Source organism: Lampris incognitus, chromosome 18 (genome assembly GCF_029633865.1).
Source record: "Lampris incognitus isolate fLamInc1 chromosome 18, fLamInc1.hap2, whole genome shotgun sequence".
NCBI classification, from domain to species: domain Eukaryota; kingdom Metazoa; phylum Chordata; class Actinopteri; order Lampriformes; family Lampridae; genus Lampris; species Lampris incognitus.
In genome coordinates, this window is record NC_079228.1 from 28,577,891 (window position 1) to 28,604,772 (window position 26,882).

The 26,882-nt window shown below is 43.5% G+C and overlaps 1 protein-coding gene across 4 annotated transcripts; it reads left to right on the plus strand.

The window, feature by feature from the left end:
- Nucleotides 1-8,987: 8,987 nt before the first annotated feature.
- cratb (carnitine O-acetyltransferase b) lies at nucleotides 8,988-26,795 on the plus strand. 4 transcript variants are annotated; one of them, XM_056298283.1, is made up of 17 exons: nucleotides 8,988-9,107; nucleotides 9,208-9,325; nucleotides 9,629-9,796; nucleotides 10,290-10,514; nucleotides 10,756-10,874; nucleotides 11,898-11,951; nucleotides 13,142-13,307; nucleotides 14,310-14,484; nucleotides 16,783-16,873; nucleotides 17,736-17,823; nucleotides 17,957-18,057; nucleotides 18,245-18,364; nucleotides 21,043-21,165; nucleotides 22,996-23,131; nucleotides 23,277-23,339; nucleotides 24,681-24,818; nucleotides 25,837-26,795. In XM_056298283.1, the coding sequence occupies exons 3-17, from the start codon at nucleotides 9,746-9,748 to the stop codon at nucleotides 26,044-26,046; spliced, it is 1,860 nt and encodes a 619-aa protein (XP_056154258.1). In that variant the 5' UTR covers nucleotides 8,988-9,107; nucleotides 9,208-9,325; nucleotides 9,629-9,745; the 3' UTR covers nucleotides 26,047-26,795. The 4 variants fall into 4 exon arrangements, with proteins under 4 accessions (XP_056154258.1, XP_056154257.1, XP_056154259.1 ...); XM_056298282.1 differs by lacking the exons at nucleotides 8,988-9,107; nucleotides 9,208-9,325 and having other exon boundaries at nucleotides 9,462-9,796; XM_056298284.1 differs by lacking the exons at nucleotides 8,988-9,107; nucleotides 9,208-9,325; nucleotides 10,290-10,514 and having other exon boundaries at nucleotides 9,462-9,796.
- The last annotated feature ends 87 nt before the right edge of the window (nucleotides 26,796-26,882 follow it).

Here is a 26,882-nt window from a genome sequence, read left to right on the forward strand (position 1 = left end):
TATCTATCTATCTATCTATCTATCTATCTATCTATCTATCTATCTATCTATCTATCTATCTATCTATCTATCTAGTTTTAGCTGGCTGTCCAGCTAACTGTCTTGGTCCAGCCATCTAATTTTTTTGCACATTTGGGCTCAAGCGTCATTGTTTTTTGCATTATTTCTTTTTATATTTCATTGTATTGTATATTCATTATATATTCACGTCAAAATAAGTTATATTTTACATTTCTAATGGGTCTATACAGGCCTCTCAAAATCCGTGCTCATTTTCCTTTCACTTTTCTGTCGCTGTGAAGCCAGGTAGCCTACTGTGCATGCAGCGCTCAGTACAAGCCGTTCTGTTGAGTCAGCCTTTGCTGTTCTTCAGACAGCTCTCTCATTGTATCTACCCGGTGGGTTTTTTTTCTTTTTCTTTTTTTTTTGCTGGAGTTTTTGTTTGTTAGACGGGAATTTTGGCAAACATTTTTTGAACATGCTGACCTCACATTGTGTGACTGAGCATCATTTAGACCACTGGCTCCTACTCTTCAGTGGGCAAGAGACAAAGACAAGTAATGACAGACTAAGCACATGGCGATAGAAAGAAAGTGATAGATAGATAGATAGATAGATAGATAGATAGATAGATAGATAGATAGATAGATAGATAGATAGATAGATAGATAGATAGATAGATAGATAGATAGATAGATAGATAGATAGATAGATAGATAGATAGATAGATAGATAGATAGATAGATAGATGGATAGATGGATAGATAGATAGACTATCAGTTTGACGATTGGAATGAAAGGGAAGTATGTGAACCCTATTGCTGCCATGCTGCATATTTTCTCTCATTTCCTCTTTCAAGTTCCATCACTTCCTCCAACAAGAGACAGAAAGACTTCAAAAAGGAACTAAATTCATTTTTGTGTTTTCCTACATTCACTTATAATCTAAACAGAAATCACATGTTAGAACTGAACCGGCTGTTCATCTATCTATCTATCTATCTATCTATCTATCTATCTATCTATCTATCTATCTATCTATCTATCTATCTATCTATCTATCTGTCTATCTATCTATCTATCTATCTATCTATCTATCTATCTATCTATCTATCTATCTATCTATCTATCTATCTATCTATCTATCTATCTATCTATCTATCTATCTATCTATCTATCTATCTATCTATCTATCTATCTATCTATCTATCTATCTATCTATCTATCTATCTATCTATCTATCTATCTATCTATCTATCTATCTGTGTGTGTGTGTGTGCATGTGTGCATGTGCAAAGGTATGTTTTCTGTCATGAGACAAACCACACCAATCTATCCGAATAGATCTAAGTAATTGTAGACCCAGCAAATTAAATACGAGACGAGGTAAAATGCGATCAGTAAACTTTTGTTTTTACTTCCAGGGCTACAATCCTGTAATGCGCTCTCTATCACTGCCGTTAAGCACGGTCTCCTTTTAACTATGGCCACAAAGCAGCAGTGAGTGACCACTTCGCGTCTGTTGATTCTTTGACCACCTGTCGCTCTCACGTTGTCGTCCTTGAGACTGTTTGACGTCAGGCCTCCTTACCTACCCCCTTAGCCTCACAGCACTCTACCTCTCCTCCTTCTCGTTTGCCCTCACCTCTTGCTTTTCCCAGCTCTTTACCTTGAGCTGGACCTCTATCCCTCCAACGCCCCATGTGTCAACCCCGTGGCTTAGTCTACTAGACACTACTACACCGAGGCACAGTCGTTATTATTAACAACGTCCGTCCCAGACTCCCACTAACTAATTTTGGGCATTGTCAAGTTTGTCTGGTGTTGCTCCGGCGGATAATGCATAGTGGGCTCTGGTGCTAGTGTCAGTTTGTGCAGAAAGAGCATGAAATGACGCACAAATCAGCATGCATGTATTACAACTTGTAATGCACGCTGATTTTTGTGTCATTTGTGTGCGATAGCTTACAAGATATCACAACCTCTCTCTCTTTTTTCTTTCTCTCTCTCTTCTCTCTCTCTTCTCTCTCTCTTCCCTCCCCCTCTCTCTTCTCCCTCTCTGTCACCCCCCCCTCGCTCTCTCGCTCTCTCACCCCCCTTCTCTCTCTCTTACTCTGGTGCCTCCACTGTCCTGCTGTGTTACCCAGGGTTAATCAGGTTCATGGAGGGAGGATTAGCCTCCTGTGCCTTGCCATGATTTGCCCAGCCTCTATGACACCACACTATCTGCACTCCTCCTCAGACGAGTGCTGCAAGGGAGACACACTGGTAAATGGCATGTGTGTACGTATGTGTTTATATATATATATATATGGATGTGTGGGTGTGTTTGGCTCCATGCAGATTGAGTCAAAACCTCTGAGAGAGTTCACTGCATGTCGGGGCCTTAGACTCAAGTTGATATTATAACAGGCAACTTTGCAAACATCCTACATTGATGCATAGCTCCATTTGCTGCTGGATTTAGCTGTTTACCCCGTACTGACTGGTTAAGCAAACAGGCCTCACATAAATATCAGTCAGTTCAGACAGAGACAGACCAAACCCAAACCTGATAGTCCTCTTTTTCGGTCCACCGTCTGTTTTTTGAGACTGCACACAAAAGGACCGTCAAAACACGTTAACCCTCATTTCGTTTTTAACACGTGCCTGCGCATTGTTTTTAATGACAATAAATTGAATTGAATTGAACTGAATTCACGCTGTCGCCCCTGAAAGCAAGGCTATGATCCGTGTGTTGACGATCTTGATCAATCAGCGAGTCAAGGCATTTGCACACCAAAACCCTGAATTTTCCCCCTGAAGATTTTGTGCGTTAAAAAAAAATAAATGCAGCCTCATGTTTTATCCGTTGAGTTAACACACCAGCTCTGAAAAAGTTGTCCATCATAAAAATTTTCTAGAACAGGTTTGAATTTTATTTTTTTTCCATATCTGTCAATAACTTCTCAAAGATTGTTTAGAGTTCTTGGACCACATGTGAAAAATGTGGACAGTCCGACATCTTTCAGTAAGTCGTCAGGTGATGTGTGAGTCCCTCTGCGAGAAGGTATTGCCGCTGCTTTGAGTCTCGTTCTGTCAGATCGCCTGATGTTGACTGAAGACTATACACAAACATTTCCTAGCACAAACTGGAACAGGTGAAGCGCTGATGTTCAGTGGTTTCATTCTGTCTTAGCATTTGACACCAGCACAAAAGAGTGGAGGGAGAGTTTAGCCCATAGCTTACTACATTCTGTGCGGTGCATCCCCCCACCACACCACACCACATCCTTAAACCCACAATTCAAATGAGGGTCTTTTCTTCAGCCATGTGACTGATCTCTCCCTCATCAATCTTTGCTTTGGTCTTCGGCTTTGACGCGGCTAACTACCATACCAAATCAATTCTTGCGGCGCTATGGTTTTTCAACTATGCGTGAAATTAAGAACAAAGTCAATCAGCTTGGTTTATTTTTTAAATTTTTATAGTTTGCAAATCACATGAAACAATTATATGAAACACAGCAAACATGTTCCCTCCTATTCTCCCTCCCATAACTCATCCCTATACAACTAAGTAGGCGCAAAAAAAGAAGAAGAAAAAATTAAATAAAAAGTAAATAGATAAATAAATAAAGGGTGTTTCTTAGATCAGTGTACAGGATCTTGATTGTACTCTACTCCCTCAGCGCTTGTTCTTGCTGAATCAGGTTACCAACATGAACATTATGCCTTAAGAATCACATAAAAGGTCTCCGGATATCATCAAAAATATTTTGTTTACGTCTAACATTATACGTTATCTTTTACATTGAATCCACATTCCGATTCATGGCCCATTTACATTTTTCCAATTAAGAGCAATTACACATTTAGCTTGTAATATACACATGTCTATGAATTTAAACTCTTTGCTTTGTAAGTGATGGTTGATGGGATATATACCCAGAATAAAAAGCTTAGGATCCAGTTTCTTTGATAAAGTTTGATCAATCACTGGGGCGTCTGGGTAGCGAAGCGGTCTATTCCGTTGCCTACCAACACAGGGAACGCTGGTCCGAATCCTAATGTTACCTCCAGCATCCTACAAACAAAATTGGCTGTGTCTGTGAGTGGGAAGCCGGATATGGGTATGTGTCCTGGTCGATGCACTAACGCCTCCTCTGGTCAGTCAGGGCACCTGTTCAGGGGGGAGGGGGAATAGCGTGATCCTCCCATGTGTTATGTCCCCCTGGTGAAACTCCTCACTGTCAGGTGAAAAGAAGCGGCTGGCGACTCCACATGTATCAGAGGAGACGTGGTAGTCTGTAGCCCTCCCCCTTGGATCAGCAGAGGGGGTGGAGCAGAGATTGGGACGGCTCAGAGAATGGGGTGATTGGCCAAGTACAACTGGGAAGAAAAAGGAGGAAAAAAATGTGATCAATCATATCTGGTATCATAATATCTAGCCAAAAGGATTTCACTTTCACGCATTCTCTTATACAGTGGTATAGTGTTCCTCTTGCCTCGTTACACTTGATACAGGTATCAGGAATATTATCATTAATCTTACGCAATTTAACAGGAGTTATGTATGTAGGCATCAGCCATTTATACTGTCCAAGTTTCAAGCTACTGTTAAGTGTCTGCCTCTGAGCCTTCCTACATGTCTTACTCCAGTCTTCTAAAGATATTCCATCATCTATAATATATATGTGTATATATATATATATATATATATATATATATATATATATATATATATATATATATATATATATATATATATATATATATCTTCCTTCCATGAGTTCAGTTTTGATTCTGAGGATTCATCAGATCCAGACAAGCCATACAAAGATGAAATTAAACATTTATCATAGCAATGTCCTGTGATGCTGCCTTTAGTGAGGAAATTACATGTATATCTAATGAATGCTTTTGAGATGAGGATATAAAGTTCCTAATTTGAAGATATTTGAAAAAGTGATTCTTTGGAAAGCATATTTAATTGATATTTCTGCAAAGGACACATGTACTTTATCATCACTGTACATATCTTGTACTTTCCTTAACCCCTTTTCAGCCCATAACTGAAATCCCGAGTCACATTTCCCTGATTTAAAGTTAACATTAGCCCAAATAGGACTGAAGCGTGACCAGGAGGAGTTTATATTCAAATATTTACAAGTGTCAAATCAAATGTTAATCATATTCAATACAATAGGATTGTCTGTATTTATTCTCAGGTATTTGCGACATGCTGAATACAAATACAAGTGCAATGGTAAGCTTGGCGTAACGGAACAAGATTCTAAATCCATCTGAGCCGGAGGGTTTTCAGATGACAACTAAAACATGATGGACTGCAGTTGAGCTGCCTAGTAATACTATAGCATGTTTGGGCATTTAAGGCCTCCTCGGTCATACGGTAGCTATAATAAAGATAGACGTAGTCTGGGGCATTTATTTTGCCAAATAAAGTTGGTCAACAACTTCTTAATTCTAGTAAAAAATGATGGGGGAGTTGGCGGGGGGGGGGGAATTCTGGAACAAATAGGGAAATTTAGGGAGTATGTTCATTTTTAGAATATTTATCCTGCCAGTCATTGAGATAGGTAAAGATGTCCAACGTTCTACCGATGAGGTAGTAGCTTCCAGAAATGGGTCATAATTTATCTGAGCGATCTTATTAAGAATTTTTTATACCCAGATATGTGAAATTATCCATTGGGTTGAAAATAGAAGCATAAACATGGCAATTTTTCTCTTTAAGTCATTAAGTAACATTATAGATGATTTTGAATGATTAACTTTGTATCCAGATATTTTTCCTAATGTTTAAATAAGATCTAGGAGTGCAGGGATAGAACTGTTTATAGATTTTTTTAGGCACAAGATTAAATCATCGGCAGAGCTCCCCAAACAGATAAAGCCATTCAACATGGTCAAAGGCCTTCTCTGCATCAAGTGAGATTAAAACCGCGTCTGTCACCCCAATCATTTCTGTTTTACAGTGAGGTTCCACTTTTTGTCCCCTTTGTGATCAGGACTCTCCGCGCTCGTGCTAAACTATCAGTGTGAGGCTCTTTTTGTCCCTGGCACCCTCCACTGAGATTAAAAGCATCAGGTATGTTTACTATAATGCGATATGCTGCAGGTACTAAGCTCTTTCCATTCTCCCCATTTCCTGTCCTCTCTTGGTCTCTCCCTTCACCTCACCCACAGGTGAAAGTGTGCTTCGACGAGGTCCAGCTGGAGCAGGTGTGTGAGTATCCCTCAGAGTCCTCCATGCTTGCATGCACTCCTTACCCCCACGACCTGGGAAGAGACGAGAGGGTGCAGGAAGAAGAGGTGCAGGAGGAAGAGGAGGAGGAGGAGCGAGGGGCCATCATGTCCAAGAGCACCAGGAGTGTGGGCACGGCCACAGGCCCAGGGCTGAGAATGGGTCTTCAAAAACATAATGTGTGACAGGTGTCATGGAACAATGAATGTATTAACAGCAAGATGTGGTGAATGATTATTTTGTAAAGCCCACTCTCCATATGGTTCCTCCAGTTGTTCAGAGGACTGCTATGCTGTCCCCGGAAAACTGTCCGTTGACTGTGATTGCATGGTGTTTTCGTCCCACTCAGGCTCAACTATTGTACTACTGTCACTTTCTCATCTGCAGTAGCTGTAGTATCTTTAAAGAGGCCATATCATGCTCATTCCAGCTCTATATTTTTACTAGAGTAGCTTTGCATCTTATACTGCCCCTTTAATGCAGACCCTCAGTCCATCTTCTCTCTGAAACAAGCCATTTTCGCTTATTTTAAGCTGTCTCTTTAAGGGCCCCGTCCTAAAAGCCCACTGCTTTCTTCTGATTGGCCACTTTCAGAAGCCTACCGAGGGGGGTAACGCTGTGAGGGCGCCGCCTCATCCTTTTGCCGGTGTTGAGACGTTGAGGTCGGTCCAAAACTACCTGCCAGGCAGGGATTGTGAAAATGTATTACATAGTGACGTAGATAAGTAACGGAAGAAAACGCTTGGACTACAAACGAGGCGTGTTTTCTGTGGGAGAGAATGACTCCCTTTGGTGTGGACTTTGGGCTTTGTAACTCTGCATGCATCTCCCAGCTATATAACACACTAAAGGAGAGGGAACAGCCCAAAAAGCATGCTATAGAAAACACTGCAAGAAGCAGCGGCGTGGGCAAATTCGGGGTAGCGGAGACCTTACCAATTAACAACGTTCTGAATTAAAAAATCTCTGACAACTGTCTTTAAAGATAGCAACAACACAAACTAGCAAAATTCAAATATAATATATGAGCGCCGGAACGTGCATGGATAAGTAGACACGTTGGTCCTTGCCTAACGGGTCAAACCCTTTAGTCTGGTGTTGCATCGGGTTCGCACGGGTTCGCATCCCGGCTGTGGCGACGGTCTCCCCGACTGCCCCCCGAATTCGCTACAGTATTTATGGTGTAAAAAGAACCATGAATGTTGTGTCATCTACACAAACTACGAATGTCATTTACACCGCTGTGCTTAATACAGCGCATCTATTAGACCTTATTTACCTTCCACCGCCATCCGTCTGTCTCACAAGCGAGTCTTGCCCTCGGTAGAAGAAGTCGCCTCGCCAAACTGCCCATGTAAAGAGATCAGCGAATCACGTCATTTTCTTGTATATTTGTTTCATTTAAATCGCTAATGCGTATTTGTAGTTGTGAAGATGTGAAATATTTTGTTATATCTAGCGTCCGGGAGGTTGAGTGTTGTACAAGAAATTCACGAGTTATGCAGTCGAGTAGGGTTTAATCGGACGGGGGGAAAACCCCCCCACATTGTTTAGTATTCTCACAATGTCAGCAAAATGGAGCACAAATGCTTATGATATTGTAAACTAGTAATAGGACACGTTAGCCCCTAGCTAACGGGTCTGACCCTTTAGCCGAGCGGTTAGTGATGTCGCCTTGTGGTGCAGCACACCCGTATCGAATCCCGCACCGGGCCAGAAAATAACCGGTTACAATATCAATTCAAAAGTGGATCTTAATTGTAAAAGATATCGTGTTGACCCCCCCGGTGTGCACTGTTTGGGTGATAAACGATCACTTGTCTATGCAAAATGTTAGAATATTTTATTTTCTTGCTAATTATTTTTATGTTGGTGAGTTTGTGCTATATCCATTACTGCTAAGCTGTAGGTCAGCACTGCCTCAGTACCATCAAAGATTCAGTGATGTTTATATGATCTGGTTTCATGTGCCTGTGAGATTTGCCCATACAGATGATATAAACGTCATTTGATCACAATATTTGATTTTCATTTTATTTTCTTTGCCTGAAGCCTTTTGAATAACCTCCTATCAGCGGGTATTTTATTCAAATTTGACAAAAGGGATCTATATCCGGTGTGTAAGGCAATAGTTACAGACCTGACTCCTTTCTGTTTTTGATACACAGAAAATGGGTTTGATTAAGCCTTACTGTTCACAAAGGAAACAATGTAATATCAATACAACAACTGGAGAAAATTGATTTGTCGCTTGAAATGTGTTTAGTATTTTGTTGTCTCTCTTTGTTGAAGTCACTTGAATTGTTTTGCTAGAATTCCACGAGAAATGTTTCAACTCAGTCACCAATCCATTTCATCACATTGCAGCTCTTATCTAACTTTTGGCTGTATGTGTCGATAACATTATTGTGTATGAATGTTTGTTTTATTCAGTTAAAGAAAAGGGTGTGTTTTGCAAATCCTGTACCAATCCCTGTTTTCTATTGAATTTGAAGAAGCTGGCTTCAAGAGAAAAACGTAATAAATTATTTTGGGAAAAAAACAAAAACAACTGAATCCTCATCTTGTACCATTATTCATTGATAAAGCGAGGAGCATCATCGTGTGGTGAAACAGCGCCACGCTGTGGACAAAACGTTTCGAAAAAAGTGTTTCGGGAGTCGGTGGTCGCTGTTTACGGAAGTAGTTTCTACGTCACTACGTGCGTCTGAGAGGCGTGTAACGACAATCTGTGTATCCCCTCTGGCTGTGGTGTCGCGGGAACGCGCGTGGATTCGGTGACGGAAGACCTTGATTATTACATTAACCTTTGCACTCAAGGAGATGAAATAGTGAAAATTATAACGTAGACTGTGGAAATGTAGGTTGTATAATTGATTCGTTTACTGTATTTGGGTTATTTCGTGGGTTTTTTTGCCTCACATATTTACAGATTTTTTTTTTATCCTGTGTTTATGCAGAGAGGAGCTACAAGCGTTTTCCCAGTCGCAACTCATCTGCTTTCGGTACGCTGCTTTGGTTGTGAAACCGTGTTAATCCTCCAGAAATAGCACGAGACTCAAGTTAAACAGTCTACATGTAAGTAATTTTTATTTCCTTAAGCGAGAGCTTCGCATTAACAGTGTGAATGCGCGTTCTCGCGACGACATGGCTCTACGGGATGCGTATTATTTCGGGGAGTCAGAGTTTCGTAACAGGCGTTAGCTTGTGGAGCTTCAGCACGTACGCTTCTGCAGGCCAGTGTCGTCCCATGAGCGCGTCACCGGGTCCGAACCAGCGAATGCTTGCAACCGATGAGCTGTTCGGCGATGAAAACGTTTTCTGTCTCCCTGAATATCGGAGTAAAAGGATCGAACCTCATTTAACGTTTCCCGCTGGCAGGCTGCTGGATGGCCCGATCCGTGCAACTCTGCAGACTCCGTAGGATTTAAAGGCAAGGCTGCTTTACACGAATTGGAGTCGAATGCAAGAGCAGCCGTTTGATTTGGATGAAGAAAGATGATCTGGGTAAAAATACAAACAGGAACTCGCAGAGCTTGGCTGTCTCGGGTGAGTCGTGTTTACTTTTGCTGTCATGCTGACACACCTACGCTGCTGACACCGTGGTTCAACGCTGCTTCTATGAGGCCGTGTCTACAGTTATTGTATCTTGAGTAAAAGATAATGAAACTAATAAAAAAAGAGAAGAAGAAGCTGAGTTTCAGCTATCAGTGAGTGTAATGCACGATCAGATTTCCAGCAACTCTTTCACACTTCCCAATTTGATATGCCCTACCCATGCCCTTCCTTAGACTTGGCATTCTGAAAAACTTTCATAGAGCTGTAATAGTGCATCTCTCTGTTGTCTCTGCACAGACATGCAAAGTATCCCCAGTAATTAATTTGTTGTGACATGTAAACTACACTCTTCCTGGGAAAGTGTCTTGGTCAAGTGGAGTTTAAAAAGGTCACATCAATATTAATGTAATGCAGCACCACTCACCCCCACTCCCATTGAAATGTGACCAGTATACTCATGCTGCAAACTTCCGTAAACCTCCAGGTGGTGTTGAGACAGGAGCTGTTCTTCTCTTCGGCTGTGCCTACCCAGCCGGTGCCCCCCTTAGCCCAGACTCTGCAGGGGTACCTGCGGGCCCTGGAACCCCTTCTGCCCCCTGAGGAGCTCAACCACACGCACAAGATGGTGCAGGAGTTTGGCAGGCCAGGGGGCCTGGGTCAGAGTCTGCAGGAGGGGCTGCAGAAGAGAGCCAGACACACCAAGAACTGGGTCTGTAGTAATAGCGGAGTGGGGAAACTGCACACATGGACAAATGATGGTGATAAACAAGTTGTATATAAGGGACATATAACACTTGCATGATTTGAAGGGCTCAGGGGTGGATATGCTTTCACAGTCCAAAATTTAAATGTCAGGCAAAGCCAAATGACTTAATATATATTTGTGTCAGTCGTTAATAACAGCTGTTGTGGTACTTGTGGAGTACTTATTTATTCTCTCTCTCATACAGATAACAGACTGGTGGGTGCAATGGGCGTACTTGGAGAGTAGACAGCCGCTGCCTGTTCATTCTAACCCGGCCATCTCTCTTCCCAGACGAGACTACTCCGACTGGAGGGGCCAGCTTGTGTGAGTCGCAGTCGAGTAACAGGGACAGCTTAGTAACAGCACACCACCGGTGACGTGGCATAGGAGCTGTTAGTAGCTAGTGTTACACCAGACACCATCCCCTAGGATAAAATTTGTAATATACAAAATGTATTTCTGTGATTAAACAAACTTATTTGGGCATATTAACGCATTCACATAAATCTGCAAACATCAGGACTTTAGAACTGTAGAACTCGTAACAAGACAAAAAATGTCCTTATAATTTTAGTACAGTATATCTATATCATCTGAAAGTTATGTTTTCAGAAAGGGGGCATGGCCTTAAGTGTTGATATGATCTGGACAAAGTTACAAACACTTACACACGGGGCGTCCGGGTAGCGTAGCGGTATATTCCATTGCCTACCAACACGGGGATCGCCGGTCAGAGTCCCCTGTTGCCTCCAGCTTGGTCGGGCGTCCCTACAGACACAATTGGCCGTGTCTGCGGGTGGGAGGCCGGATGTGGTCCTGGTCGCTGCACTAGCGCCTCCTCTAGTTGGTCGGGGCGCCTGTTCGGGGGGCACGGGGAACTGGGGGGAATAGCGTGATCCTCCCATGCGCTACGTCCCCCTGGCGAAACCTCTCTTTGTCAGGTGAAAAGAAGCGTCTGGCGACTCCACATGTGTCGGAGGAGACATGCGGTAGAGGGGTGGAGCAGTGACCGGGGCGGCTCGGAAGAGTGGGGTAATTGGCCAGGTACAGTTGGGGAGAAAAAGGGGGAAAAATCCAAAAGAAAAAAAAAACACTTACACACACAGATATTTTGAATTTGTGTTGAACAGCCATCCTGAGATGATTTACTATTCCAGTATATATTGTTTACATGTGAATAATATGTTTAAATGTGAATATTGTTTAAAATGTGTTTTTGGAATTAGGTTTGGTGGATTGACACCCTTGATTGCTGTCATAGTGCAACTGCATTACCATCTTCTCTACTTAGTAAAAACACTGACCAAAACTAATCTTTTACCGAAACAATCTTTATTTTCCACCCAGGTTTGCATCCAAACTGATAGCTGCAGTACTGGATTTCAAAGCCAAAATTAATACGTAAGTTTTGACTGTATGACAGACCAGGGTCAAAGGGTGTTTGTATTTACACATTATGGGTGTCAGGTAGGTTGAAAACAGTTCCTGTCAGAAAGCTTGGGCAGCGGCAGCGACGTGGGAAAAACTTGGACGTCAGTTTTGTGTGCTTTTCTGAGATTGCTAAATTACCGTGACACTATCTGAATTGTCCTCATGCAATAAGCTTCATCCATCTGGGACCCCAAGTGGGTTAAAACAAACAATGACACTTATTTCCAAATGCTGTTTGACCCAGGTCTCAAATATGAATTAACCACCCAGTGCGGCGATAGTCAGCTATGTGCCATGTAGGGCCGTGTGCATGCAGATTTTCATAACAACCCACCACCACACCAGCTGTCGCCTCCTACATGGTAGTAGACATGCTAGTAAGGCAGTAAGCTTGTGTAGTATACACATGGCTCTCCATGGAATATTATTGTTTACAGACACAACTCACTTTTAAAAAAAAGTCGTCATCCAACATTGCGTCCTGTAACCCCCCTGTGTTTCTGTTAGATTCTCTGTCAGCTATTTCAGTGTGCTAACCTCTGGCATTGCCTTACATTTCATTAATATAGGATGTTAAATTTAGACTACATTTATTTTGGTTCACAGTCAGTAGCTATCTGTGTTAAGCCAAGGGTGCATGCTTAAACTGCCTCTGTCCTCTAGTTTCTGGGGTCACTTCTGCTGAAGTAATAAAGATATCCTTAACATTTTTTTTTTCTAATTCTTCACTCGCTCTACTATCATTTTCTGCATTGTGGCGCTGACATTTCTCATCTCACCCCTCTTAAATCCACTCAGTGGTTAGCACTGTTGCCTCACAGCAAGAAGGTCCTGGGTCCGAACCCCAGGCCGTCCCAGGTCCTCTCTGGGTGGAGTTTGCATGTTCTCCCCGTGTCTGCATGGGTTTCCTCCACGTGCTCCGGTTTCCTCCCACCATCAAACAGACATGCATGTTAGGGTTAATACTCCTGTCTGTGCTCCTGAGCAAGGCAATGGAAATTAGTCGCTGGGTGCTGCAGCTGCCCACTGCTCCCATACAATAGGATAATTTAAATTCAGAAGACAAATTCATTCTAACCAAAACAACTGTATAATGACAAAAGTAAAGTGGCTTTCCTCTTCCTTCTTGAATTCTCTCTTCTTTCTGATGTGTCTGTAAGTGGCCAGCTGCCGGTGGAGTATATGCGGGAGACGCCTCTGTGTATGGAGCTCTTTCCCCTCCTCTTCTCGTCCTGCAGAATCCCGGGTCCCAAACACGACTACATAGCCCACCATGGCCGCTCCCGACGATCACCAACGCACATCACAGTGGTCAGAAACTACCAGGTGGGACGCGCTAAAACCAGATGGTGGCTTTTAATATTTGCTATGAGCTTTTAGAGTTTGTCTATTCTTTCATCCAGTTTCTGTTTCTGTTCCACAGCCATAGTTTTATCATTGTTTGGTGTAACATATGAAACATAATTGCAGTCGTGTCTGGTCTTTCTCATTAGCATGTATCAGTAGAGTTCATTGTAATGGGGAATTAACAGAGAAGCAACATTAGCGTTGACACTAAACCCAGGGTTGCATTAGTGGAGATCTGTGACAGGATGACAGACCGGTGGATGCCCCTTGTTGACACAAGTCAGATCTAAATAGTATTTGTTTTAAAGAAAAGAAAAGAAATCCTGTCGGAAGTCTCCTCTCCTGTATCTCCTTGTATGCTGTGTCCTCTGATTTTCTATTCCCTACTGTCTTTCCAAGTTGTGGAGGCGGGAAGATTATCTGCTGTGCTTTAAAAACTAAACAACTATGGGCGTCCAGGTAGCGTAGTGGTCTTTTCCATTGCCTACCAACATAGGGATCGCCGGTTTGAATCCCCGTGTTACCTCCGGCTTGGTCGGGCGTCCCTACAGACACAATTGGCTGTGTCTGTGAGTGGGAAGCCGGATGTGGGTATGTGTCCTGGTCGCTGCACTAGCGCCTCCTCTGGTCGGTCGGGATGCCTGTTCGGGGGGAGGGGAAACTGGGGGGGAATACCGTGATCCTCTCATGCGCTACGCCCCCCTGGTGATATACCTCACTGTCAGGTGAAAAGAAGTGGCTGGCTCCACGTGTATCGGAGGAGACGTGGTAGTCTGCAGCCCTCCCCGGATCGGCAGAGGGGGTGGAGCAGCGACCGGGACGGCTCAGAAGAGTGGGGTAATTGGTCAGATACAACTGGGGAGAAAAAGGGAGGGGGGGGTAAACAACTAATCAATTTGCAGTTCCATCAATGGCTTATAGGTGGTCACCTGACATGTAACACGCCACCCCACCCCACCCTCACCCCCACCCCACCACCAGTTTTTCCAGTTAGATGTGTACAATAGCGATGGATCGCGGATGACCGAGAGCCAGATCCATGCCCAGCTCTTAAGGATCAGGTCTCAGTCCTGGAAGACGGACAAAGAACCCATGGGCATCCTGACCAGTGAGCACCGCCACACCTGGGGTCAGGCCTACAACCGCCTGCTCAAAGGTAGAATTGTGCACCAGAGTAAACTCCCTTTACCAGATAAAACCAGTGTATGACAAGAGGTACTGAACATGAGTACAACCTGCTTTTTGACCATTCATACCAGACTGTGGTCACAGGTAAATACCACATTGTCACCCTTCACATAAGCTCCAGTCTGTAGCTCTAGTTCCATACGTATCACTGCTAAACGGGGCGATTGTGTTTAAACATCACAAAAGCGGTCGTTTCCATGTTTTGTTTACGACAGAGATTCAACATGACAGATGATGTGTCCGGTAGCGTAGTGATCTATTCCGTTGCCTACCAACACGGGGATCGCCAGTTTGAATCCCCGTGTTACCTCCAGCTTGGTCAGGCGTCCCTACAGACACAACTGGCTGTGTCTGTGGGTGGGAAGCCGGATGTGTGCATGTGTCCTGGTCACTGCACTAGCGCCTCCTCTGATCGGTTGGGACACCTGTTCGGGGGGGAGGGGGAACTGGGGGGGAATAGCGTGATCCTCCCATGCGCTACATCCCTCTGGTGAAACTCCACACTGGAGACTCCACATGTTTCGGAGGAGGCATGTGGTAGTCTGCAGCCCCCCTGGGTCAGCAGAGGGGGTGGAGCAGTAACCGGGACAGCTCGGAAGAGTGGGATAATTGGCCGGATACAATTGGGGAGAAAAAGGGAGAAAATTCCACACACAAAAAAGAAAAGGAAAAAACATGACGGATGATGTGACTATCTGGTGTTTGGTCCGGCAGTCATTGACTTTATAGGATTTTTCTTCTTTGTGTAGTCACCGTTTGAAACCTTAATTCAACAACATGCTAGCCCATCAGAACTTTTGCATTAAGCGACTTCTATGTCACACTAAGTCGGCTCTGATTGTAACTGATGGATGTATTGCATTTATATAGCGCTGAGGGTCTTTGATGGAAACCGGTGTGCCCCCCTTTCATACCAAAGCCAGGCGGTGTCAGACTCACTTAAAACCCGGTCCTGACCAGGATCATGGACCCAGGTCGGGTGACCTATGATGACCCATTCACACCAATGGCAATCACGTGTTTTTCCCAGGTTGTTGTTTTGGTGTGAAAGCGCCCCTCTCACCCATCTGTTCAGAGGTAGTCCAAAGATAGGCAGTAATGAGAGGTTTTGCTTCGAGTTTCATCAGTTAACATTTAAAAAATGCAGATTTTTTTTTCTTCACTACATAGAGAGATCTCCAAATCATTCATAAAAAAAATCATCAGTGCTGTGCTTTTTTTTTTTTTTTTGTCATGCTCGCAGTCAAGTTGGTAAATGGTGTTGGGGTGTCCGGGTGGTGTGGCAATTTATTCCTTTTCTTACCAACACGGGGATCAGTTACCTCTGGCTTGGTCGGGGCACCTGTTCGAACTTGAGGGGAAAAGCGTGATCCTCCGGCATGCTACGTTCCCCTGGCGAAACTCCTCACTGTCAGGTGAAAAGAAGCGGCTGGCGACTCCACATGTATTGGAGGAGGCCTGTGGTAGTCTGCAGCCCTCTCCGGATCGGCAGAGGGACCGGTCCCTCTGCCAATCTGAGCAGCGACTGGGATGACTCGGAAGAGTGGGATAATTGGCCAAGTACAACTGGGGAGAAAAAAAAAAGGGGGGGGTTCGCTGAAAATGGGTGTTATAGCACCAACTAGGGTTGTGCATTGTTTGAGCTCAAAATAATGTGTCTTTATTGTTTATTAAATCAATTACAAATTTGTTGGAATGTGCTGTAGGTAGCAACTGTCGGGGCCGTAGTCAAAACCAAACCTTGGTGTCCATGTTCACACTGAGTCTTTGTCTTTTTGAGTTTGAGATCAGACCAAGACCAAAGCCATGCTGGTATTTTATAACGTTATGTCACACAATTTGGCCATATATGTCTATTTTGTTGGAAAGACTGTTGTATTTTTTTACTCACAGAAAAGTGTCGGTTTTATGCAGAAATTTGCCATCCATCAGAGACTGAAACTGACAGTTTGCAAACATTTGAGCTTAAGCCTGAGACGAGGCTAAAAATGAATGTGGACTCCAGCACATTGCAGATAGCCTGGTGGATGTAATTGGCATTTTTGTGACTGAGCACTTTTCCCACGTTCTTCTTTTTTATGACACTACCTTACTTCAATGTGTACGCCTGAATAGCTTTGTATTCCAGCACTACGACAACATTGCCACTGAGATAGCAATACATAAGATGTTAATTGTTTAATCCAAATAATTAACCGGTGATTTTTTTTCTCCCTCTTTTTTTTAAAAACTGTTTCTGTCTCTCCATGCTTTCCTTATGACTCAGATAAACTAAATAAGGAATCGGTGCGGGCGATAGAGAAGGGCCTTTTCAACTTGTGCTTGGATTCTGCAGTCATGAGGATATCGGATGAAAAGTATGTATTCCTTCCACCTCACCCAGCAACTTGCTCCCCTCCCCCTCTGTCCTTCATTTCAACACAGCTCGAGCTCGGACGCACAATCTGCCCTCTGATATGTTTGTGGTAGTTAAATACGTGAGTTTAACTCTCTAGCAGCAGATATCGTTTGTAGTTTTCTGTTGATATTATTCTGAACCGGAGTGCAAACGGCTCCTTTTGCCACTTCCCCTTAACACGAACTTGTCTTGACATTTCCTTCAACCTTTGCTCATACCACTTGTTAGTTTTGTGTGCAAAAAGTGTGGTATAGTTAATATTTTCCTCTCTAGGCGTCCGGGTGGCGTGGCAGTCTATTCCGTTGCCTACCAACACAGAGCTCGCCAGTTCGAATCCCTGTGTTACCTCCGGCTTGGTCGGCGTCCCTACAGACACAATTGGCCGCGTCTGCGGGTGGGGAGCCAGATGTGGGTGTGTGTTGCGGTCGCTGCACTAGCGCCTCCTCTGGTTGGTCGGGGCGCCTGTTCGGGGGGGAGGGAGAACTGGGGGGAATAGTGTGATCCTCCCACGTGCTACGTCCCCCTGGCAAAACTCCTCACTGTCAGGTGAAACGAAGCGGCTAGCGACTCCACATGTATCCGAGGAGGCATGTGGTAGTCTGCAGCCCTCCCGGGATCGGCAGAGGGGTTGGAGCAGTGACTGGGATGGCTTGGATGAGTGGGTTAATTGGCCATGTACAATTGGGGAGAAAAAGGGGGGGGGAATCCAAAAATAAAAAAAAATAAAAAAATTCCTCTCTGAGGTCTCACATCTCATGCCACTTTTACTTTATGCCATGTCTAGACTCTTTGTAGTAATTTCTTCTGGTTTTGATTGACAGGTACGCTAGTCGTAAGGCAGCACAGGTTTTGCACGGGGGCGGGACTTTCTCCAACAGTGGCAACCGTTGGTTTGACAAAACACTACAGGTGAGTGATAGAAATAGTCACCTTGAATGACAGAAACACTTTTGTGGCACTAAAGGACAGTTAATCGCACTGTAAGCATGCCTAGATTTAGTTTGCAGGTTAATAAAATCTCCTTTCTTGCTTCATCTCACAGTTTGTGGTGGGTGAAGATGGCTCATGGGGCCTTCTGTACGAACAAGCTACTGCTGAGGGCCCGCCCATAGCAACACTTTTAGATCACATCCTACAATACTGGTGAGATACAGTTGATTTATGGAGCATATTTCACACTACATGCCTTTTTTTTTGTTGCAGATAAATTGTATTCTAAAATCTTATTTCTTGGAAAGTATTGACTTCTGTTATTACTTTAAATTATATACTGTGATCTGTGAGGAGCTGCAGACACAAGTATGATATAATTTAATTTTCCATGCTGCAGCATGAAGCCGGACCCTAAGAGAGCCCCATTGGTCCCACTACCAATGCCAAAGAAGCTTTACTTTTGCATTGACCAAGAAATTAAGTGGGACATAGAGCATGCCAAGCAAAATCTTGACATGTAAGTCAACATTTCTTCACATTTTCCTCATCTCTTTCATCCATTTGTTTGTCCATTATCCATTATGTGAATGAGCTTGTGCGTGCATGAGTGAGTGTGAACGTGGTGTATATTTAGATGACACATTTAACTGTCTAGACAATACTGTCTGTCTGGATGTACTTTGGTGCTTCATGTGACATGTTTATACTCACATGCACATCACATGAAACATCAAGAGCAGTGCCTGTATTTCACCTCTGGGGTAGACTAAGCTTTTCTCATACAGGTAATTTGGTGGATTTGTAGTTGCACTGACAGCTACAAAGTTGTTTTTGTTTTTTTTGGGGGGGGGGGGGGGTCCTCGTTTTTCTCCCCAATTGTACCTGGCCAGTCACCCCGCGCTCTGAGCTGTCCTGGTCGCTGCTCCACCCCCTCTGCCGATCCGGGGAGGGCTGCGGACTGCCACATGCCTCCTCCAATACATGTGGAGTCGCCAGCCACTTCTTTTCACCTGACAGTGAGGAGTTTCGCCAGGGGGACGTAGCACGTGGGAGGATCACACTGTCCCCCCAGCCCCCCCCCCCGAACAGGGGGCCCCAACCGACCAGAGGAGGTGCTAGTGCAGTGACCAGGACACATACCCACATCCGGCTCCCCACCCGCAGACAAGCCAACTGTGTCTGTAGGGACGCCCGACCAAGCTGGAGGTAACACAGGGATTCGAACCTGCGATCCCCGTGTTGGTCAAAAATTCTGGTCTGAATTGAGTGGGTCAGGTAAGTTCAGGATACTTCTAATGTTAACAGAGGGATAGCTGTATTATGCAAACCTCAAGTCAGAGTAGCTGGAAGGGGCTATTACAGATTTCCCTGAAGCGTAATGTGACGAGTAAATATCCACAGGGGTTGCTGAGTGTTGGCAATTGGGGGGGGGGGGGGTTCAATTCATGATCTTTGCATTCCATAGATTTATGCACTCAAAATAACAGGAGGTGGGCCATTACCAAGTTGCAGTGTTTTTGTTGTTGTTTGAAGGCCCTGTGACAGTCTGAGTCCTAAGTGAACTATGCAGCAGGTGCAGATAACTGGTATCTATTGAAGTCATGTGAAAGCAGCAGGTGTCAGCTAACATGCAGGGTATCTGCTACCTATCTGTTTGGATTTGCGTTTCTTGTCCATTTTGATTTGTTTTTATAATTCGCTTTGCTGAACGACATAGGTCAGCATGTAGGTAGACATTACACATGGGCTATTTAAGCCAAAGGCACTGAAGCATGTATTCAGTTACTTTCACCTAAATGTTAATGTACCCTTAGCAAAACAAACTACTTGTAGGCTTGGCTGCCGTCCTGACTCCCTTCAAAATGACAGTCTTACTAATTTGAAAGTTGTTGAAATTAAAAGCTTGCTATCATATTTCCTGGAGCATCATGTTAGTCCTAGAGCATCATGTTAATCTGCACGTTTCACTTTTTTCTTACTCTTTTAGGAGTTGTTTTTTTGGTGGATAATGTAAACATGAAAATTGATCTACTGAAAAATGAGTCCATTTCGCAGAAATATTTTTTTCACACAGACTTATCTGTGTTCTGATAACCAATGAATCGTTTAACAGCTAAACTCCAAAGGCCACCACAATTTAAGCCCACCTTATGTGAATTGTTTATTGGAGGCACTTTGAGTGGATTGGCTCGGTGCAAACAATATGGCTGCAGTTCAAAACATCCAGTCGGAAGCAGTGTTAGAATTCATTACTATATTTCATTGGTATGTAAGTGCTCACTTTCCTCACTTGTCAAATCGCTGTGCTGTTTATGTTGGCCAAATCTTGTGCGGTTCGAAAAAGTTCATAGCCCTGAATATATGACGTGTGCCAACACATGCTGTGGAAATTCTGTACATTGCACAGTGAAAAGTGAATTGATTGAATTGCTAAATTAGTGTTCATTGGTGCTGATTACTTTCATGGCAGTGTGAGTGACATTGAGATTGTTTGTTAATGGGTATTCATTCTGTTTGCACTTCCTCCATTGCAGTAAAGAAAGAGCGCAGGGTCAGCTAGAGTACAATCTTAGAGATGCAGAGGATGTTTAAGAGCTCAAAAGCACTTCAGCAGGAAGTCCGGGTAGCATAGTGGTCTATTCTGTTGCCTACTAACACGGGGATCGCCAATTTGAATCCCCGCGTTTCCTCCGGCTTGGTCGGGCGTCCCTACCAACACAATTGGCTGTGTCTGCAGGTGGGAAGCCGGATGTGGGTATGTATCCTGGTCGCTGCACTAGCGCCTCCTCTGGTCGGTTGGGGCACCTGTTCGGGGGGAGGGGTAACTGGGAGGAATAGCGTGATCCTCCCACATGCTACGTCCCCCTGGTGAAACTCCTCACTGTTAGGTGAAAAGAAGCGGCTGGCGACTCACATGTATCAGAGGAGGCAAGTGGTAGTCTGCAGCCCTCCCCGGATTGGCAGAGGGGGTGGAGCAGAGACCGGGACGGCTCGGAAGAGTGGGGTAATTGGCTGGATACAAATGGGCAGAAAAAAGGGGGGGAATTCATAAAAAAAAGCACTTCAGCAGGGTAGTGAGTGAGGTAGGGTCATAACTTATTTCTTACAATTGAAAAACAACTCTAACCACCCCGCCCCCCGTCACTTCTCCATGTAACAGAACTGCTGTGACAGATGACTAATTTTCATCTGCAGACTGATCAACGACCTCGATGTGAACGTGTTTAACTTCCAGAGGTTTGGCAAGGAGCTGCCCAAGCAGCACAATCTGAGTCCCAACTCCTTCATCCAGGTGGCCCTGCAGCTGGCTTACTACAGGTGAGGACACAGGATGTTGACACTAGGGCTACGTTTACATCGCAGGTCTGATATTTTTGCCTGCATCAGATTATTTTGACCGCTTGTTTACATCCACTTTAAAAGTCACCCATATCTGATTACTGTGCTTACACCATAACTCTTTCGTTTGCACTTGAAACAACCCGCATGTGTAGGCCTACATAAGTACTTGGTCACTAGTAAAGAAGTAAACAACCACATGTGTACACTACATCTTTCAAAAAGTGAGTGTCACATTTTGGATGATGTGCGATTCACAATGACCTGAAAAATCTGATCTGTGCAGCCACGTGAGTCAAGTTGACAGATATCAGGAACATTTGTCGTTTCATTTGATGTAGTTGTGTACATGAAATGAAATGACATATTGTTTTCCCCAGCCCACAGCAGTGCAACACAAAGACAAAAACATATATCCAAACTACGACAACACATATATCCAAACTAGAACATATATATCCAAACTAGAACATGTCTATCCAAACTAAGAACACATATGTATGTCCAAACTAAACACATATAGCCAAACTAGAACATATATACCCAAACTAGAACACATATATCCAAACTAGAACATATATATCCAAACTAGAACACAGATATCCAAACTATAAGAACGCATATGTCCAAACTAAACACATATATCCAAACTAGAACATATATATCCAAACTAGAACACATATATCCAAACTAAGAACACATATATCCAAAGTAGAACATATATATCCAAACTAGAACACATATCCAAACTAGAACACATATATCCAAAGTAGAACATATATATCCAAACTAGAACACATATCCAAACTAGAACACATATATCCAAAGTAGAACATATATATCCAAACTAGAACACATATCCAAACTAGAACACATATCCAGACTAGAACACATATATCCAAACCAAACTAGAACACATATGTATATCCTGACTAAGAACACATACGTATGTCCAAACTAAACACATATATCCAAACTAAGAACATTTATCCAAACTAAGCAACAAAAAAATAATCACTGTCTAAGAAAACGAACGCCAGCCAGGGTGACTGTTGGAACTGCCGGTTTGCATGGGCTAGCAGTTAGCTTAGCCCGCACCGCTTCCGCATCCTGTCAGACCGCCCTTGGTGTTTCCTCTTCGGGCGCAGCTCCAGGCAGGGCCGTGGTCCCTGGGCCCACAGGACGCAGCAAACCAAACTCTCTCAGCCGATCCAACGCCAGCTCTCCCAGCCATCAGACGAAAACACAAACTTAGACGCAGACGTGGACAAAAACACTGCATGGGCGGTACTGGCTGAGGCCACCGCAAACATAAGTGCACGTCGCTATCTTCCCACACCGGAAGCGGATCTCAGCGGATATCAGATTCCTATCGGATTTATTTCCACACACGAATGTAGTCAAAATCAGATCTGAAAATATCCAATTCCATGTGCTTTTTCCTGGTTTCACAGTCATAATACAGATCCGATCTGTGCCACATGAGCAAAAAAAATCAGAATTGGGTCACTTGTACCAGGCGGTCTAACGTGGCCTAAGTGTTCAGTAAGACATCAGTGTGTCAAGGCAAATCTTTCTGAATAAAATTTAGGTATTACAGATTGTAATTTATTTTGTTAAATCTTCACAAGGCTGACTTCTTCAGAGTTGATAAGGACTTTCTGGTTATGTACCATAAGCATGGCACTGCACAGAAGAGAGCTGTTGTTGGAATTTTATGATGATCAGATTAGTTATAATTAAATTGTGTCATGTTTTGAAACTTAACACACTCCCTTTATTTCCTCTTGTCATTTCCCTCAATACTAGAGTTCACAACGAGGTCTGTCCCTCTTGTGACATTGCTTCCCAGCGGATGTTTCGAGGTGGCCGGACCGAATACATTCGCTCTCCCACAAATCAAACGCTCAAGTTTATACTTGCCTTTGATGACCCATCAATATCGGTGAGAAAATATAATTTCACCCATGAAATATTTTGCCAAGGCACATGCCAACGATACTATTCGGTAGGTTTAGTGCTAAGATCTAAAGTGCTCGAGAGGCATTAGGAGGTGGCATTAATCCATGCTGTGTAATTTTTGGTTGCAGAGGGAAGCAAAGTTACAGTTGTTCAAAGAGGCCGTTGACGCCTACACCGCCCTGACTGATCAGGTACATACGGTGTAAACAAACCAAAGCACTATAATGAGAGATCTAACAAAGTTTTATTATCTAATAACAAATACACCGATCAGCCAAAACATTAAAACCACTGACAGGTAAGTGAATAACATTGATTATCTCGTTACAATGGCACTTGTCAAGGGGTGGGATGTATTAGACAGCAAGTGAACAGTCAGTTCTTGAAGTTGATGTGTTGGATGTAGGCAAAATGGGCAAGTGTAAGAATCTGGGCGTCTTTGACGAAGGCCACATTGTGATGGCTAGATGACGGGGTCAGAGCATCTCCAAAACGGCAGGTCTTGTGGGGTGTTCCCAGTATGCAGTGGTCAGTACCTACCAAAAGTGGTCCAAGGAAGGACAACCAGTGAACCGATGACAGGGTCGTGGGCGCCCAAGGCTCAGTGATGTGCGTGGGAAGCCAAGGCTAGCCCGTCTAGTCTGAACCCACAGAAGAGCTACTGTAGCTCAAATAGCAGAAAAAAATTAATGCTGGCTATGATAGACAGGTGTCAGGACACAGTGCAGCTCAGTTTGCTGTGTCCATGATGACTCCTGTCCACTGCTGAAAGCACCTACAATGGACACATGAGTGTCAGAACTGGACCATGGAGCAATGGAGGAAAGTGGCCTGGTCTGAAGAATCATGTTTTCTTTTCCATCATGTAGATGGCCGAGTGCATCTGCGTCATTTACTTGGGGAAGTGATGGCACCAGGATGCACTATGGGAAGAAGGCAAGCTGGCAGGGGCAGTGTGATGCCCTGGGTAGTATTCTGCTGGGAAATCCTGGGTCCTGGCATTCATGTGGATATTACTTTGACACGTACCACCTACCTAAACATCATTGCAGACCCGGTACACCCCTTCATGGCAACGGTATTCCCTGATGGCAGTGGCCTCTTTCACAGGATAATGCGCCCTGCCACACTGCAAAAATTGTTCTGGAATGGTTTGAGGAACATGACAAAGTGTTGAAAGTATTGCCTTGGCCTCTAAATTCCCCAGATCTCAATCCAATCGAGCATCTGTGGGATGTTCTGGAAAAACAATTCTGATCCATGGAGGCCCCACCTCGCAACTTACAGGACTTCAAGGATCTGCTGCTAACCTCTTGGTGTCAGACACCAGAGGACACCTTCAGAGGTCTTGGGGAGTCCATGCCTCGATGGGTCACAGCTGTTATGGTGGCATGAGGGGGAGTGACACAATATTAGGCAGGTGGTTTTAGTGTTTTGGCTGATCGGTGTATTTACGTCATTCCTCTCGGGTTCGGTTTTCCTTTCTCACTGTCACACATAATCAACTCCTGTGTTATATTTACTTTGTTCAGGCACTCAAAGGGCATGGCATTGACCACCACCTGTTAGGTCTGAAGCTCCAGGCTATTGAGGAGGGACTAAGCATTCCTAAAATCTTCATGGATACAGCATACGGGTTGGCAACACATTGGAAACTCAGAACAGGGCAGGTGTGTATGTGTGTTGTTGATTTTTCTTAGTCTGCACCAATGAATCGACAAAGGGTAAATCCATGCTGACATGGGTTTTTCAGAAGCTGTTTTCTTTTTCTTTAAATAAAGGTAATTACTCTCAGCAAAACAGAAGTGGAGAATATTTTGTTTCTTTGAATGAATTAATTTCTGGGAATGTTTTTATTCAGTTTTTTTTCCTGCTGTGTCAGAGCACATGTTGCACGAGGCATTTAGGGAATTTCCAACCATCAAACTACTTCTCGTAATTTCACAACACTGCCCATTCCCATTCAGTTGATTGATTCTATCAATAATGTCATTCTAACTGATTAAGTCAACAGTATCATTCTTCTTTTCCCATTACGTTGTTTAGTCAAGTTGCTATTGACAGAATGTACATATGGTACAAGGAACATGCACATCAGAATATATACTTTAGTCTTGGACTTCTTTTAACATTATTTACAGTACTGTTCCTATAATTCAGATAGTTTTTGGTGATTTGTAAACAGCATCGATGTTGTGTTGCTGTTAAGCCCGCTGAGGCAAATTTGTAATTTGTGATATTGGGCTATACAAATAAATAAATAAATTAAATTAAATCGTCATACACCTTGTAAAAGTTTATACAGTATACATTTACATTAGCTGTATTTCTATCCAAATAGCAAGTAAAACTTAAAGCAAACTTAAAATTTCCATAAGACAACAATCGCCCTGTGCACAGATTTATGTCAACAAAAAGTGAAGAGAAAATTTAAGAGATGAAAGGGTTATTTGGAATTAAAGAAATGTAAAACTTGCATTCACATCGCTCCTTAATGCATAACCTCTTTATTGATTTGTCAACTTTCCGCCTCAAGTGAAAACTTTTTTGCTATATTCAGGAGTTTTCTGTATCTCATGGCATTTCCATTCGGCTCTTTCTCTTTGCAGCTTCAAAATTCACATAAAAATAGCTTGATATGAGTCATCCCTTACATGTCTCATGTTGTCCATTCTCTTGTCCCTTTAGGTGCCTGCAAACACAGACAGTGTGATGTGTTTTGGACCTCTTGTTCCCGATGGCTATGCAGTATGCTACAACCCTCAGGCAGACCATGTCCACTTTTCCATAACTGCCTTTAACTGCTGTGAGGAGACGCATGCAGAGACGCTGGCCCTCACTCTGAATGACACCCTGTGTCAACTACAGGAACTATTGCAGCCTAGCGTGTCCAGCTAATTCTGTGTCTGACAATCTTTCCTACACGGCTACACGTCTGGAGCAGATGTGGTGTTTGAAAGCCCCCCCCCCCCATACACCGGCATTATGAGTTCTTTATAAGCCTTGGCGAGGCGCATCCTTATCTCTTGACCCAGGCTAGCCTGAAATGCTACAATTTAGCACAGCGAGCGCATGACTGAACTCAGAGTACTGTGTTCTGTTGGTGCTACGAGTTTTGTTAAGGGTTGGATCTTTTTTCCTGTGCTAAATGCTAGTATGAGCTTTAAAAAAGCTGCATTGCTGCTGGTGGAGATGACGCACTCGTCTTTTACTATTTTTTTTTTCCTGGGTGAAAGCAAAAGATGTTAAAGGCCGCAGAAGACCCCAGTATCAACCAGTTTTTCTACGTTTAAATGCATTGGATTTCCCTATGAAAACATTAGACGAGTATCTGCAAAATGTATTTCTTGTTGGCTGCACTGCCTTTTGAGAAGTGCTCAACCAAGCCGTTTATGCTGGAGGAGATATCTGTTGCTGAAGACGACCAAATACCAACAAGCCTGTTGGTAAAGGTACTAAGAAATAATGCATTTTGTCAGTTGAACTCACCTTGTTGGACATGAACAACATAGCTCTATTTTTGTATGACCGTAAACAAGGCTTTTTGGTGGGTGTACTTGCTTGCAGGACTGGTCAATAAAATCAGGTGGTGCTTAACATGGCTAAATGTCGTGCCTGTACATGCAGCACCTTTTACAAGGTGGAATAAAAACGTCTTAAAATTATTACTACGTTGGCTGATGTATACGGTAAAATCGCATATGCTTTTTTTTTTTTTTTGGCGATCCAGTTAA